We start from the raw sequence: 15,992 nt of genomic DNA on the forward strand, positions 1-15,992 counted from the left end.
GGACTCATGCAGAACTCGTGTGTTCTCTGCTTCCGTCAGATATGCCTGAGAGGGGAAAGTGCTGCACGTTTTCTTTTTAAAAAAGCATGAAAAATTGTGGGATATGGATGACATGGGATGGAGAAATTACACGCTGCAAATTTGACCCATAGGTCCCAGAGATCTCTGAACATGCCACTTCCGTCTCACAGCACATTGAGAAAATTTCCTAAAAGGCATTGTGCCAGACAGTGGTGCATGACACAGTGGGATACCAACCCATGGTGCACCACACTTTGCACTGACACAAGTGCTCTTGGTGAGCACATGTGGAGGCAATGCAAGCGGCCAACTCTGCATGAGCAACATACAAACTTTGACGTCTGTACTCTGCGGAGCTTGTGTCAGGTATAGTCTGTAGTGTAGACAGGGCCTGTAAATCTTCACTTGTTTTTCTTCAGAGCAGAAATATCTTCATTGTGTGAACAAGTCTCTTTCCCACTTTGTGCTGTATTTTTATGGTAAAAGACCTATTTTTGTCTAGCAAAATTTACAGTCTGACTGTTCAGTTTGGAAAGTAGCCAGGCTTATGAGTAATATTGTTTTCCACTCTGTCCTCCCCATCCCTCAGCTATCAAGAAGGAACAGTTTTCATTCTGTTTTACTTCATCCAGATCTCATGGTAGCTTGCTTTAAAAAGATGTACCCTTTACAAACATCCAGGGTGGATGAGTCAGTCTGAAGAACTGAATGAGTGGGTTAGGAAAACATATATGGAAAAATATACAGTTGCTGCCCTACAGACACATAATCAAACTCCATGGGAGTGGAGTAGGTAGTTGTTCATAGTAGTAATTTACCCCTCCTTGCTGTTTTTTTTTAAGTGGAAAAATAAGAATGATTTAATGTTGATAAATCAAGTTAACCATTTTTAAAGGGAAAATTATTATTAAATATTCTTCAGTATAACTGAGTGATCCTATCCCAAGGCAGTTGATACAGAAATAGTGGTTCCAGGAAGCACTTTTAACCAATTTTTGCAGAGGGTAAATGTTTTATATTTTTCTGCTCTACTTTTCTGTTACTTATTTCAAAGCTTTAACTTCTGACCTTGGAATTTGGAAGCAATGGCTGATAATGTGGAAAGAGAACTCAAACGGAAAAAGAAACTTGTAGCAATAGTAGGATATTATCTGCTATGTCACTGAAGAGAGGTGCACTACGTGTTGTCAGTGGTTTACACAGCTTTTTGCTAGAAAGCAGAAAAATGCTGATGATCAGGGAATTTTGGGTTTTATTTCTGGTTCTGGAAGGGAGAGTGGCCTAGGAGTTAGCACAGCTCTGGTATATGCCAAACCAATTTGACGTCCTTCTCAGACAGGTTTATTGGATTAGTGGATGAGAGGCATCTACGCACGTGATGTATTTGGATTTTAGTAAAGCTTTTGATGTAGTCCAATACAATGTTCTCATAAGCAAACTAGGAAAATGTGCACATCTGGTTGAAAGCCTGCACACCCAATAGTAATTATCAGTGTTTCTCTGTCAGAGGGAGACATACCCAGAAGGGCCCTGCAGGGATCTCTCCTTGGTCTGGTACGATTCAGTATTTTCATTAATGACTTGGATAATGAATCAGACTGTGTTTATAAAATTTTTAAATGACACCAAACCTAGGTAGGGTTGCCAGCACTTTGAAGGCCAAGATTAGAATTCAAAATGACCTCGACAAATTGGAGAATTGGTTTGAAATCAACAAAATGAAATTTGGTTAAAACAATTGTGAAGTATTACACAGAGGAAGCAAAAATCACAACTACAAAAAATGCACAACTACAAAATAGGCAGTAACTAAAGTAGTACAGCTGAAAACAGTCAAGGTTATAGAGGATCACCAGTTGAACAATGTCATGCAATTAGAAAAAAGGCTAACCGTTCTGGGATGTGTTAACAGGACTAGAAAATCAGATGTGAGGTAATTGCCTTACTGTACTCTGTACTGGTGAGACCTCAGCTGGCATACTCTGTCTAGTTCTGGCCACTAATCTTTCAGAAAGATGTGAACAAATTGGAGGATAGTCTGATGGACAGTAAACAAATAATTAAAGGTTTAGAAAATCCGGGCCTCTCAGGAAAGGTTAAAAAAAGGTTTAATCTTAAGAAGACCGAAGAAGGACCTGATAACTGTTTTCACATGTTAAGTGCTGCCATGAATAGGGAGGTAATCAGTTGTTTTCCAAGACCCTTAAACATAGGACAAGAAGTAATGAGCTTAATCTGCAGCAATGGTGTTTTAGGTTGGATAATAGGATAATCAAGCATTGGAATAGGCTTCCAAGTGAAGTTGTGGAATCCCAGCTGTCCCAGAGTAATGAACAGAACAGGTAATCATCAAGTGACCTATTCTTGGCCTCTGACAAACAGAGGCTTGGGACACCATTCCATCCCATCCTGAATAATAGCCATTGATGGAACTTTTCTGCATGAATTTATCTGCGTCTTTTATGAACCCTGTTAAAAGTCCTGGCCTTCACAACATCCTCTTGCAAGGAGTTCCACAGATTGACTGTTGTGAGAAGAAATTACTTGCTTTTGTTTTAAACCTATGGTCTGTTCATTTCATTTGGTGACCCCTAGTTCTTGTGTTGCGAGAACAAATAAATGACTTATCCTTACAGTAAACCCTCAATTTAATGTACTAATAGTGGGGAGGATTGTCCGTTAATCCTGAAAATCAGTTAAATCTGAGGGTTTACTACCCATCCGCCCCCGCGAGGCTCCTCTAGTCCCCTGCCCCGCAAAAAGCAGGGGACTCACCAGACTGTGGTCACCGGAGCCAGAACTGCTGGAGCCTGCCACGTGGCTGAAGGAGCCAATGCTGGAGCTGCCACACGCTCCTCCCGCCAGGTGTGAGGCACATAAGCAAGTACTGCTGCCCACATACGCGCCCCACCCTGGTGAGAGGAGCACACGATCGCTCTAGCAGAGGAGGTGGCAGCTCCTCCAGGCAGCAGCAATAAGTCACTTTAACTTTTGGGGGAGAGGGGGTTTTAGGATTTTACGGACCCCAGCAGACTTTGGAAACAATGGGGTTGTCCATTGTTCCTGAAGTCTGCTAAATCGAGGTCCATAAAATGGAGAGTTTACTGTATTTTTTACTTTCTCCAGGCCAGTCATGATTTTATAGATCTCTGTCATATCCCCACTTAGTCTCCTTTCTCTAAGCTGAAAGGTTCACCAGTCTTTTTAATCTCTTCCCATATGGCAGCTGTTCCAAACCCCTAATCATTTTTGTTGTCCTTTTCTGAACTTTTTCCTATGCCAAGATATCTTTTTTGAGATGAGGCAACCACATCTGCATGCAGTATTCAAGATGTGGGCGTACCATGGATTTATATCCCTTTTTTTAAACGATTCCTAACACATTCTGTTTGCTTTTTTGACTGACTGCTGCACATTGAATAGAAACATATTTTTCATATTTCAATCGTAGCCCTTAAGACTATGGTTATTTTTTAAATTGACAGTGCTGCTTCAACAAATGAAATTGAACCCAATAAAAAAGGCACAGAGAAGGGTTTCTTTATAGCTTTGTATATGATTTACATTGTTACCTTTATTGATGTTTCTACATCAGTTAATTTCCTGATGTTCTTACCATAGTTGGATATGGGTTTTGTAGTTCTTAATTCTTTCACACACAAGAAAATTAATAAGCAAACAAAAGCTGTGTTCAGACTTTATTCTATCAGTAATTTTACTTGTAGGAAACATAAAGTTAAGAATTACACAGGGTAATTTTAAAATAAGGTAAAATGGGACTGAACTATTCTTTATAGTGCTTTGGTTCTGCCTTCTGCTCTCAGGTAGATGGACCCCATATACTTAGACCTGCTCTTACATACTCCTTTTTTTTTTTCCTTTTCGTTTCATACCTCCTGCAAAGGGAAATGAAACTGATCTGAAGAAATTTTTTTTCAGTAACACTCATACTCTTAAGTCATTAACAGAATGGCCCAGCATAGCTCCCTCTCTGTTACTGATCTGAAGAAGTGGGTCTGTCCCATGAAAGCTCATCACCAAATAAATCATTTAGTTGGTCTTTAAAGTGCTACGTTTCTGCTGTTTTGTTTTCTTGGAGTACAGACTAACACTACTACCTCTCTGTTACTATCTTGCAAAGTTAGAGTGAAAATTCAATGGCATTAAGTGTGCACGTTGGCATTTGCCTGTGTTGTGGTTTGCTTCATTAGGAGATGAAAGAAGAGAAGCAATTTTACAGGAAACATCTGAGAGCCTCAGCCGTAGCTTTTTGAAGTTCAGGGTGAACTTGTAATAACTGATACTCCCTTCTCTCCTCTCTCCACCCTTCCCCCCTTAGGTTTAACTGTAAATTGAGAATGTTTTAAAACACATCCTTCTGCTGTACTGGCAAATATATACAAGAATAACTTAACCATTGAAAGAAGGTGGGTGGCAAAGCACACCCCTTCTCCCCACATTATTTGCTTACCACTGCACAAGGCTTGGATGTTCTTTGACAAATACAAACAACCAACTAAAAATGGGTTTTGGCCTTTTCACTGCTGCTTTTAAAAATAAGAAGATCTTGCAGCTGTTCAAAGCTCATTTCCTATGTGCTTGTTTTGTTTAAGCAATTGATATTTCTGGTGTTTTTGTCTGTTTTGGTTTTTCTTGAGTTGTCTTTCAGAGGAGACCAGAGGACTGGAGTGAGCTTGTTGAAGTGGGTGGCATCACAGAAATTTTTTAACAAAAAGAAATTCCTTCAAAGTTGTTTGTTGATGTTTGAATTAATTAAATGCTTTGTTATGAAGAACAAATAAATTGAATGTTTTGTTATGAAGAAACAAGAACACAAGTCTGAATCTCAATTGTTCAGATCTGAGTTGTGCTCTGATATAATTTGATATGTTCTCCAATCAGCCAATCATTCAGCAAAAGCAGGTTAGCTAAAAGCACATTTCTAGAAAGAAAAAGAGATAGAAAATGCTTTTTTATTTTTTCAGGCTTCCTTTATACATTAAAGATGTTTCTATACTTAGAGATTCCGTACGCATTTTTCTTCAGCGTGGCAGCTCAACCAGTACTCCCAGGCTTAGGTGATGTGTCCGAAATGCCTGAATCCTTTCTGTTATTGCTTCCATATTTACTACGAACCATAGAAAAAGTGATGACTACTATAGGCAAGCCTCCAAACAATCAGAACCCATTTTTCCTAAATATTGTCACCTTTAATTTTCTATTATCAAAAGAAAAATGAATGAATACAATAATCTCGAATGTGCTCTTTGACTATTTAAATAATTTATTTCCACAAGTGAGTCAGCTAAATTGTAGTAGTGTGTCTGTGATAGCAAAATACAACTGCTTTCCAACTGTGAAGGGAAGGGATGAGTTGTATCTCACAATCATTATGAAAGATTGGTCTCTAACAAAAAATAATGCTGTTAAAAATAGCCTGCAGGGCAACAAAAATATATTTCTAAGAGTTTATTTAAAAGTGTGACAATCTGGTGACTTCTTTCACATATGAAATACTGTATAAGTAAACTTACGAATTGTACTCAGACCTGTAGTTCGCAAGATTGCCCAAATGTGTTGCTATCAGAATCCATAGATGGATGCACCAGTGTACATACCATAAGTTTATAAATATGAGTTTATTTCCTATAGTTATCTATCCTTATTCACACTTTAGAAACCACAGAGTTTTATTATGAAATGAGAAAATTTCTTTGAACACCAGGCTCAGGATGCAAAAATATTCACTGAGCTCTGCAGAGCATTTAAATTTAGGTACATTCTCACTTACACATAATGATTTCATTTTACATGCTCAATATCCCACTTGCTGATTTAAAAATGATATTCTGACCTTAAAGAAACTTAGAATAATTTCCTTTTTTAACTGTAAAGAAATGCTTGCTTGAAGGAGAATTGCTTTAATTTGTTAACATTCAGAAAGCTCCAATGTAATGTGCTGTGTTTTAAGGAGCTGTGTCAGTGCCGACCAGGTGAAGGAAACTGTTCATGTTGCAAAGAGTGCATGCTTTGTCTTGGCACACTTTGGGATGAGTGCTGTGACTGTGTTGGTAAGTTCATCATTTATTACCTATCACTCATTGTATCATTTCTGTAATTAGCATGTAAGCTTTTCAGGGTAGGATCTGTCTTAAATATTTTAATAAATAGCACGGTGTCTATGGTATTGTTGATTATAGTCGGTTATTGTCACGGTAGCTACTTCACTAATTCTGTTTCAGATTAAGGACAACCCTTGATTTGACACCTGAAAGGAATTCGGTACACCAAAAGCATTCAGTTTTTGTCACAATTTGTGATCCAGTGGCAGTACGAACTACAAAGTACTCTTAGAAATATCATACAAACAGTGCAGCTAGAAACAAATACTCAAATATGAACAAAATAATTTATTTTGTTAGTCTTTAAAGTGCTACTGAACTGCTTTTTTGTTTCGATAGTATATAGACCAGCACGGCTCCCTCTCCGTCACTAAATACTCAAATACTTTATCAGACACTTACTAACCTGAAGTGTAAACCTACTATCTAGAAATGGGAATGCAAGATTTGGATGAGTATTCTACCAGTGTTATTAAGAGGCGTAAAGCCCTCACAAGAAGCCTAATGCTAATAGCTGAGACATCTGCTAGTGAGTGCTGTCCCTGGACCCTGCTGAGAAATTCCATCTTCTGTACCAGTCTTGAGTTTGTAGGTGTCTGATAAATTAGCAGTTTCAGCCGTCCTCTGGAATAGTGAATGGGTTTCCTTTGTTTACACTTAAACAAAGTAAACTGGTAGCTGCTGTGAGTAGGACAAGTCTTCATTGTTCTTTCTTCCATGGTTAGAATTGAGTGTGTGGAAGAAACATAAGTGTGGTATTGAGAGAATTGGGAAGTGTTTGGATTGTAAAGTAGAAAACAGAGTCAGAGACAGAGAACATAGTGCAAAGAAAGAGAGATGAGAATGTGTGAGGTGACCATATGTCCCTGTGTGAAATACAGGACACCTGCTAAATTGCTTGGAGTTAAGTGAGTTCAATGTCAATCCATTTGAATTATGCAGTACAAACATTCAAAATAACATGAAGTTGACTGAACCCTCATTTAAACCACATACTGCACAATGGTAACAAAAATAGGTAAAAATTAAAAATTTATACCTACAAGTAAGTGGTTATTGCTCTATAGAAGAGCCTGCCTTGTCCTAATTTTGCTGTCCTCCAGGGTGTGGGCTGGTAATATGAGAGAGAGAGGTGCTGGGGATATGTTGGGGAGGGCTAATGGTATGTGAGTGAGCTGCTGGAAATCAGGGCTGGGTGTGTGTGTAGCAGGGCAGGAGTCAGGATAAGAGGCTGGAAGTGAGGAGGAACCCTGGGGCTGGGTTCTGGAACAATGTAAGCCAGCGGTTCCCAAACTTTTTCCAGTGGTGGAACAACTGGATGTCATGGTGCTTTCTGCAGAACACTTTATCTTTTTTACATCATCACACTAACTATGGTAAACATTACGAATGGCAAATATTTCATAATAACATTAAATTACTGTATAGTAAACACGACTCAACAAATAACATTGAAACCAGACAGAACAAAACAAATGTAGCAGGGATGACAGATAAAACATCTCACAATTTATTTTTTCCCCTGAGAATGGGAAGAGACTGCCATTACTCAATTTCAGTGGTGGAACAATTTACCATAGCTCACAGACCACCAGTGTTCCACCAGAACATAGTTTGGGAACCGCTGATGTAAGCCATTTGATATTTCTGCATTTTTCCATCTAATTTCACTGGAGTCAGTGGATTTACAGCAGAAAGCCCTTAGCTTTCAAAGCAAAAAAACATATGATTCCATACCTGATACTATGCAATACCTCAGTGTACTCAGTACAGCATGGCATACTTTCTAATAGCCATACACACTATGCCAAGCCCAGAGCCAAACCTTCCAGCCTGCCACCAGTCTGTATACAACAGACCTATGTTCTTATACCCCACTCCATAAACAGGATTTTCAGAGCTAGTAACTTGTAAGTCTGCATGAGAGTACAGCACTGCAAGGCTTGGAAATCCTCAGCCCTTTACCTGATGCTGCCTCCCACATTTTCCCATCTGTCCCATCATGGGTTTGTTGCTCCAGAACAATGATTTGACTTCCCATCTAACCACTAGGCACAGCTGCCCCTCTCCACTCTAGAGATGCCCAGGCCACGATTCCTGTTTGTTTCCTAGTTGGTGCCTGTGGGCCACCCCTTCCGAGAAGTGGGTCTGTCCCACAAAAGCTCATAACCTAATACATAATATTGTTTGCTTTTAAGGTGCTACAGAACTTCTTTTTTGTTTTGTGAAGATACAGGCTGATACAGCTACCTCTATGAGACTCTCCCCCCTCTGCAGTCCTGGCCTAACTAGCTCCCTCATTCCGCAGGGCAGGGCCAGATTAAGATAAGGGCTTCAGCCTAATGGTTTGAATACCCCTCCCCAAATAAATGCTAACACTTGATGGAAATCACTTATCTGGAAATCCAACTCTAATTGAAAAGTCAAATAAATATGATCTATGGTAAAGTTCTTCCAGTTTTTAATTTACTGTGCGCCAAATAGTAAAGTAACAGGATTTTTTTTTAATTACTGATCAGTTTCTGATAGCTACAAAACTCCGAAAGAATTATGTTGTAAAAGGAATTCTTTCCCTTCTAAACCATTAACACGTGTGCAACGTGGAGCAGCCAGGCTCCCTGCCATCACCTCACCTTTTTCCATCTCCTCTCAAAGGGTTGGTGGGCTGTGGCTCTGGCCTTTAAGGAAAGGCACAGGCAGAAAGAATGGAGTGGGGGAGGGGGTTGCCTCCTCAAAACGGGGCATTCCACTTGCCACACGTGTCTGAGCAATGTAAAAGGGTTTAGAGTTTCCAGGCCATTTTGAATTACTTTGGGTCCTGAGCACTTACCCCTTTGCCCCCGTCTGTCAGTGGGTCAGGCTGAGCCCCCTCCCACACTCCAAACCCCTGGGCCCCAGCCGGGAGCTCCCTCCTTCTGTACACCAAACCCTTCATCCCAGGCTCTAATTCAGAAAATGCACTTAGTTGGGGCACCCTCACTCTATGTCAGACCCCAGTCTTCTCTCTCCCTGGAGCACCCCCTCCCATATTCTGAAACCATGATTTTTTGTGCTCACCCCAGATCCTACGGGGACTCGCAAAATCTAATAACCCTGTGCTCCAGAAAAGTTCATCTAGCCCTAGTCCCTGCCTCCCTGATTCACCGTCCTTGTCCCCTTCTTCCTGTCTGTTCCCTCCTGAGTCCTGTTCCCCATCCTTCATGGGACTCCTCCACACCCAGGATCCCCCATCTAACCCCTGGCCTGGGCCTGGCTGCCCTTTGCTCCAGAGAATTGCCTGTTTGCTGCTGCCTGTGGGCTGTCAAACTGAGTGCAACCCCCTAGCAGCTTTCCCCCTCTTTCCTCCAAATGGTTGCCCCCCCCGCCCCATTCCTTGCCATAGCGCCCTCCACTCCCTACTCCAATCCTATTACCTGCCAGTAATGTGGCGGCGGGGAGGGCAGGAACTATCTGAGACATTGCTCCCACTGCCTGAGAAAAACAAAGAAAGCTGAGTGTTCGGCAGCCAAGCAGAAACCGCCTCCCCCACCATCACCTCCGGGACTGTTCGTAACCGTTGTTTAAACAGTAACAAAGAGGAAGCCGTGCTAGTCTATACACTAGCAAAACAAAAAGCAGTCAAGTAGCACTTTAAAAACCATTTTGCTAGTCTTTAAAGTGCTGCTTGACTGCTTTTTGCTTTGACGTTGTTTAAACAATCTGCTTAAAGAGCCTACATACCTCTTGCAGACGGCTCTTTAAACAACAGCCCCTGCTGCTTAAGGAGCTGTCTCTTTAAAATGCTGATTCCTTCATTGCAACATACCTGGTTTTTTGTTGTTTTTTTTTTAAGTCGGGATGCTTTCCAGGGAGCTAAGAAAAGGAACAGTCCTGGCTAAAATGGGACAGATGGTCATCTTAAGCATGTAAAGGGGAGGAAAGAAAAGAAAATACCTGGAACTCGTCCAGGAAGAGATGCACTGTGATCCCAAATAGAAAAGAAAGAGGTAGAATAAAGATGAAATAAAGTCAAGAGAACTACACAAAATGTTGTCACAAGTATGGTATTAGTTGTAATACACAGTAAACAATTATGTTCCTTCTGTTTGCAAGAGGCCTGGCTATAGGGGAATAACACTACAGGTATTTATCACCCTGGCTCTTAGGTTTTGGCTAGCTCTTCAAGTCCTGATCATACTAATGTAAACAAATACCTGTTTTCTTTCAGATGCTGTAGTATTTTTGGTCAACAAAACACACAGTTGCAGTTGCGCTTTTCATACTCTAATCTAAGCCATAACAGTAATGCAGAAAGGAAAGCGGAGTGCTTTGTACAAAAGTCCTTGTAGTATATTTCATTTTTGCAAGGCATTTCACTTAAAACTTTGGTGCTTAACTGAAAAAATCTGAAACAAATGAGTGAAACACTGTCCCTAATGAAGGATATGGAACTTTTCCCACTGGGGGGCCTATTTTCTTTTTAACAATTTTATTTCTAAATGCTGCCTTTCCTGAGGGTGGGTAGGTAGACAGTTCTAGGAGTTTCTCTATATGACTTTTTCATTTTACACTTTTCATTCTTCTGCAGGTATGTGCAATCCTCGCAACTACAGTGACACACCTCCAACTTCAAAGAGCACTGTAGAGGAGCTGCATGAACCAATCCCTTCCCTTTTCCGAGCACTCACAGAGGGGGATACGCAGCTGAATTGGAATATTGTTTCCTTCCCTGTTGCAGAAGAACTGTCACATCATGAGAATTTAGTTTCATTTTTAGAAACAGTTAATCAGCCGCAGCACCAGAACGTCTCTGTTTCAAGCAATGCTGTTCACGCACCATACTCCAGTGACAAAGGTAACTGTTGTCTAAAAGCTAAATTTCTATTATCCTGAAAAGGACAAAAAACAATCAGCCATGTTCAAGTTTGTTAGCCTTTTAAGAGTACAAATAAAAGACACAGTTCTTCCCCTAAAGAGTTTGATATAATTTCTGCCACAAAGTACCTAAAAAGTTACTTGAGTAAAAGTGCAGCAGCTTGAAGGAAGGAGCAAATGACAGTCTTGGAAGGGAAATGACCCACAAAACAATTTGTCAGAATGGAATTCCCCTTTCCAAAATTTGAGGTTTCATAAGTTCATACCACTCTAGATGGGATAGTGTAAATGCTGTTCAAAGCTGAAGCAAGTGCCCCTTTTTGACTTCAAGAAAATGAACTCAGATGAGAAACTGTACCTCCTGTGCCCAATAGCGAGGCAGAATTAGGCCACTGGAGCAGTTCTGAACAATTAGCTTTAAAAAGACTAAAAGAGAAAATTCAGAGAGCTGGTTGTTTTGCCCCTGGATCTGAAATAGACATTAAAGTCTTGGCTCCAAGATGGCCATGTTTTGAACATCTGTGTGAGAACATGGTTTCCCAGGTAATACGGGTAGTTATCTATAGACCTAAGTGTTCTCTCTCTCTCTCAGCATTTATGTAGGGAGTATATGTTGTTGGAGGGAGGCTGATAACATTTTGATTGTAAAGGGAAAATTAAGCCAAATTAACTTGTAATGTGAATATTGTGGGGCTGGGACACTACTTTTCTGCCACTTGATTTTTTTAAGACAGAATTTACAGTATTTTGTCTGACACCCTTCCATAAAATGCAGAGGGGTTTCTTAAACTGTTCTTTCCTCTAATTAAATTCTTTCCTAGTGCTTAATTTTTTTAAGACAGGAAAACGTCTGATTAATTAGTCAAATCTGTAAACAGTGCTGTGATTGGGTTGGCTTTTTTATTTTTTTATTTTTGTTGCATGACTATGTGTGTTCTTCCTGTGATGGCTCTTCCATTTAACTGATGGAAGGAATACTAATTAGTAGAGGCATTTGGCCTTTCCATACAAGCGTGAACCTCTGACCTAGTTATGTTTCTAAACAAGACTGTTCTTTATTAAAGGGAACTCCAGACTTTTCTAATTTCATTTGATTTTATGGCACATTAAGAATTAAATTCATTCCAGATACAGGAAACTGTATAGTTAGAAAATATCTAGTTTATATCTGTGTTTGACATTATTAAAATACCTGCTCTCTGGTATTAGCATAATGCACGTTACAATGCTAAACTGTAAGCTGCAGCAAGCCACATGTGCACGCAGTACAATATTAAAAGATGGGAAGTATGCAGTAGAACCTCAGAGTTATGAACAAAACAGAACTAGAGGTTATTTGTAATTCTGAAATGTTGATAACTAAACAAAACATTGATTTTTTTTTCAGACATTTATGACTGAACATTGACTCAATAAGCTTTAAAATTTTACTATGCAGATGAAAAAAGCTTTTTAAAACCACCTTAATTTAGATGAAACAAGCACAGAAACAGTTTCTTTACCCTGTCAAATCTTTTTTAAAAACTTTTCTTTTACTTTTTTAGTAGTTTATGTTTAACACAGTACTGTACTGCATTTCCTTTTTTAATCTCTGCTGCTGCCTGGTTCCATATTTGTAGTTTCAAATGAGGTGCATGGTTGATCAATCAATTTGTGACTCTGATGTTTTTAACTGTGAGGGGAACTCCAAGTTCTACTGTACCTGCAAAAGAGTTACAGTTGAAACTCTCCTGCGTCTGTCTCAACATATCCAGATATTGTAGCCCAGATGGTACATTGCATTTTTCTTTCAAAACAAAAAGCAGTCAAGTAGCACTTTAAAGACTAGCAAAATGGTTAATTAGGTGAGCTTCCGTGGGACAGACCCACTTCTTCAGACCATAGCCGGACCAGAACAGACTCAATATTTAAGGCACAGAGAACCAAAAACAGTAAGCAAGGAGGACAAATCAGAAAAAGATAATCAAGCTGAGCAAATCAGAGAGTGGAGGGGTGGGGGGGAAGGTCAAGAATTAGATTGAGCCAAGTATGCAGACAAGCCCCTATAGTGACTCAGAAAGTTCCCATCACGATTGAAACCATGTGTTAATGTGCCAAATTTGAATATAAAAGCCAGTTCAGATGTTTCTCTTTCCAAAACGGTGCAATAATTCCTTTTCAGTAACACACATACCTTTAGGTCATTGACAGAATGCCCCATTCTATTAAAATGTTGACTAACTGGTTTGTGGATCTGGACAGACTTCAAACTCCCTTAGACAAAGGGTCAATGGGCACAAAACAGACATCAAAACACTCCAGATCCAATTGTGATGGGAACTTTCTGAGTCACTATAGGGGCTTGTCTGCATACTTGGCTCAATCTAATTCTTGACCTTCCCCCCACCCTTCCACTCTCTGATTTGCTCACCTTGATTATCTTTTTCTGATTTGTCCTCCTTGCTTACTGTTTTTGGTTCTCTGTGCCTTAAATATTGAGTCTGTTCTGGTCCGGCTATGGTCTGAAGAAGTGGGTCTGTCCCACGAAAGCTCACCTAATAAACCATTTTGCTAGTCTTTAAAGTGCTACTTGACTGCTTTTTGTTTTGATAGTGTATGGACTAGCACGGCTTCCTCTTTGTTGCATTTTTCTTGAGAGTGCTCTGTGGTCTACGTACTGGATGGATTCATGGTGTAGTTTCAATCTGAACTCTGAGTTCAAACAGTTCAAGGAAGTAAGGGAGGCTGAAATTAATAATAAAGGGACCAGAGAGTAACCAGAGAGCAGTGGTCTGTGTTCCCTGTAAGCTGAGCACTTGTATGGAGAAAGTCCAGGTACTGCTCAGCTGATTAACAGCACCCACAGTGGGCACTGTGTGTTTCTATTGGTGGTACATGTCTGCATATCTTGGTGCACATAACAATGTTTATTCTGCCCCATATGGAAAAAGTAAAGGGAATGCTGCTGGTACTATTGGATTCCAGGGAAGTAAATAAGTCCCAGGATGATCGAGGTCTTAGTCCCTGTGGAAGAGTTTACAGTTGGTTAATTGGATCACTGTGAACCAATGAAGGCCATGCTAGACACCTAATGAAAACCTCTGCTTCAGTCAGACATGGGAACAGAGAGTTGACGAGAGTTTGGAGAAGTACTGCTGTTAACCAGAAGACCAGAGAACCGGTAGAAGGGAAACCCTGCCCGAGCAGAGCAGAGGAACATCCTGGCACAGAGGATTGAGGGAAACCCAACTCAATGGGGAAAGAAGCTAATCAGCTTGCAAAGCTGAAGGGGCTAAGATAAAAGGCTTTGAAAAACCTGAATATGAGGAAAGGTTCATAAAAACTGGGCAAAGTTAGGGTTGAGAAAAGAAAACTGAGGGAGATCTGATAATTCATCAAATATATTAAGGGCTGTTAAAAAGAGGGTGGTGATCAATTGTTCTCCATTTCTACTGAAGGGAGAAAAAGAAGTAATGGGCTTAATCTGCAAAAAGATGTTTTAGGTTAGATATTAAGAAAATCTTTGTAATTATAAGGATAGTTAAGCTCTGGAATATGCTTCAGAGTGGTTGTAGAATCCCCATCATCGGAGATTTTAAGAATAAGTTGGACAAACATTTGTGAGGGTTAATTTGGTTGTGCCTCAGCACAAAGGGATGAATTAGATGACCTGCCGAGCCCTACCTTTCAGTGATTCTGTGATTTGGTATGGCTCAAGGATGGTGTCAGTAGTGTTTCTGTACCTTGTAAAAATTGGCTTTTTCTTAATAGTTCATAATAAAACCATTGTCAAATGTGAAATTGAAATCTATATCCTGGAAACAAAGATTATTCTTACAGAGTGTCATGTTGGTTTGTTACTGTAGTTATTCAAGAGTGTTGGGCTGCTGGTTGTTTTTCCCCAAGAGACATGACCTTTGTTTTTGGAGTGGGGAGAAATGCCTGATTATTAAGAACTGTGTGGGTTTTAGCAAGCAAGTATATAAAATGTGTGCAGTGGTGTTGTGGCTGTGGCAGTCGCAGGATATTAGAGAGACAAGTTGGGTGAAGCAACATGTTTTATTGGAACAACTTCTGTTGGTGAGAGAGAAGAGCTTTCAAGATTGCACAGAGCTCTTCTTCTGGTCTGGGAACTGTACTCAGCTGAGGGCGCAGGGTAAGGTGAGACAGGTCCTGGCTCTGTGCCCCTGGAATGCCCCTGGAATGGGTGGTGCCAAGATTGGAAGGGACGGGGCTTGGGACAGTCAGCCCAAAGGGTTCCCCCCACACTTCCTTTAAGCCTCCCAAGGAGTGGCACACAGCACTGCAGCATTTTGAAGGGACCTGGAGCTTTGGCCACTGCAGCAGCCAGAGCTCCAGGCCCCTTTGAAATGCTGGGCCTGTGGGCAAGTGCTCCCTTTGCTATCCTGGCCCCCATCAGTGGGTCTGTGCTCAGCGTGTTACAACTAAATACAGATTGTTTAGCATAAATCGGTAACACATTTCAAAGGACCATTGAAGGTGAAGTGGCCCATTAACTAAATAAATCATATGGTCTCAAATGAACTCACATGGAACTATAAATACACAGTAGAAACACCAGATTATGTGTAGGCAAACCCTTATCAAAAAGCAATCACTCTATATAGCTTGATCTGCACAGCATACTTACTTCGGTATATTTACCTTGCTCAGGCGTGTGAAAATCACACACTCCCCCTTGGCAATGTAGTGGGATGGACCATAAATCCACATGTAGACAGTGCTGTGTCAGTGGGACAACTTCTCCAATCACTATAGCTACCACTTCCTCACAGAGACAGCGTTATTAAACTGAGAAGAGAGCTCTGTCCTGTCAGTTTAGACTTGCATTTTCCATCAGACGAACTACAGTGGCACTGCTGCATCAGTTCAGCTGTGCCGATGTAAATCTGTAGTGTGTGTTGCCCTATATTTGCTCTGTCTCAGTCCTTCCCCTCAGAGGAGACTCGCAGAACACTTTCAGAAGATGAGCCTGGGAGCTTAAATTTATAGGTT

At 40.5% G+C, this 15,992-nt stretch overlaps 1 protein-coding gene across 1 annotated transcript in view; it reads left to right on the top strand.

The window, feature by feature from the left end:
* TWSG1 (twisted gastrulation BMP signaling modulator 1) overlaps nt 1–15,992 on the top strand; it is a 37,997-nt gene that overhangs the window by 16,956 nt on the left and 5,049 nt on the right. The window contains exons 3-4 of the mRNA XM_074987448.1: nt 5,993–6,092; nt 10,711–10,977. Of these exons, the coding sequence (XP_074843549.1) occupies nt 5,993–6,092; nt 10,711–10,977 (367 nt within the window). The remainder of the gene's footprint in view (nt 1–5,992; nt 6,093–10,710; nt 10,978–15,992) is intronic.

Source organism: Carettochelys insculpta, chromosome 2, assembly GCF_033958435.1.
Source record: "Carettochelys insculpta isolate YL-2023 chromosome 2, ASM3395843v1, whole genome shotgun sequence".
In the NCBI taxonomy this organism is placed as follows: Eukaryota; Metazoa; Chordata; order Testudines; family Carettochelyidae; genus Carettochelys; species Carettochelys insculpta.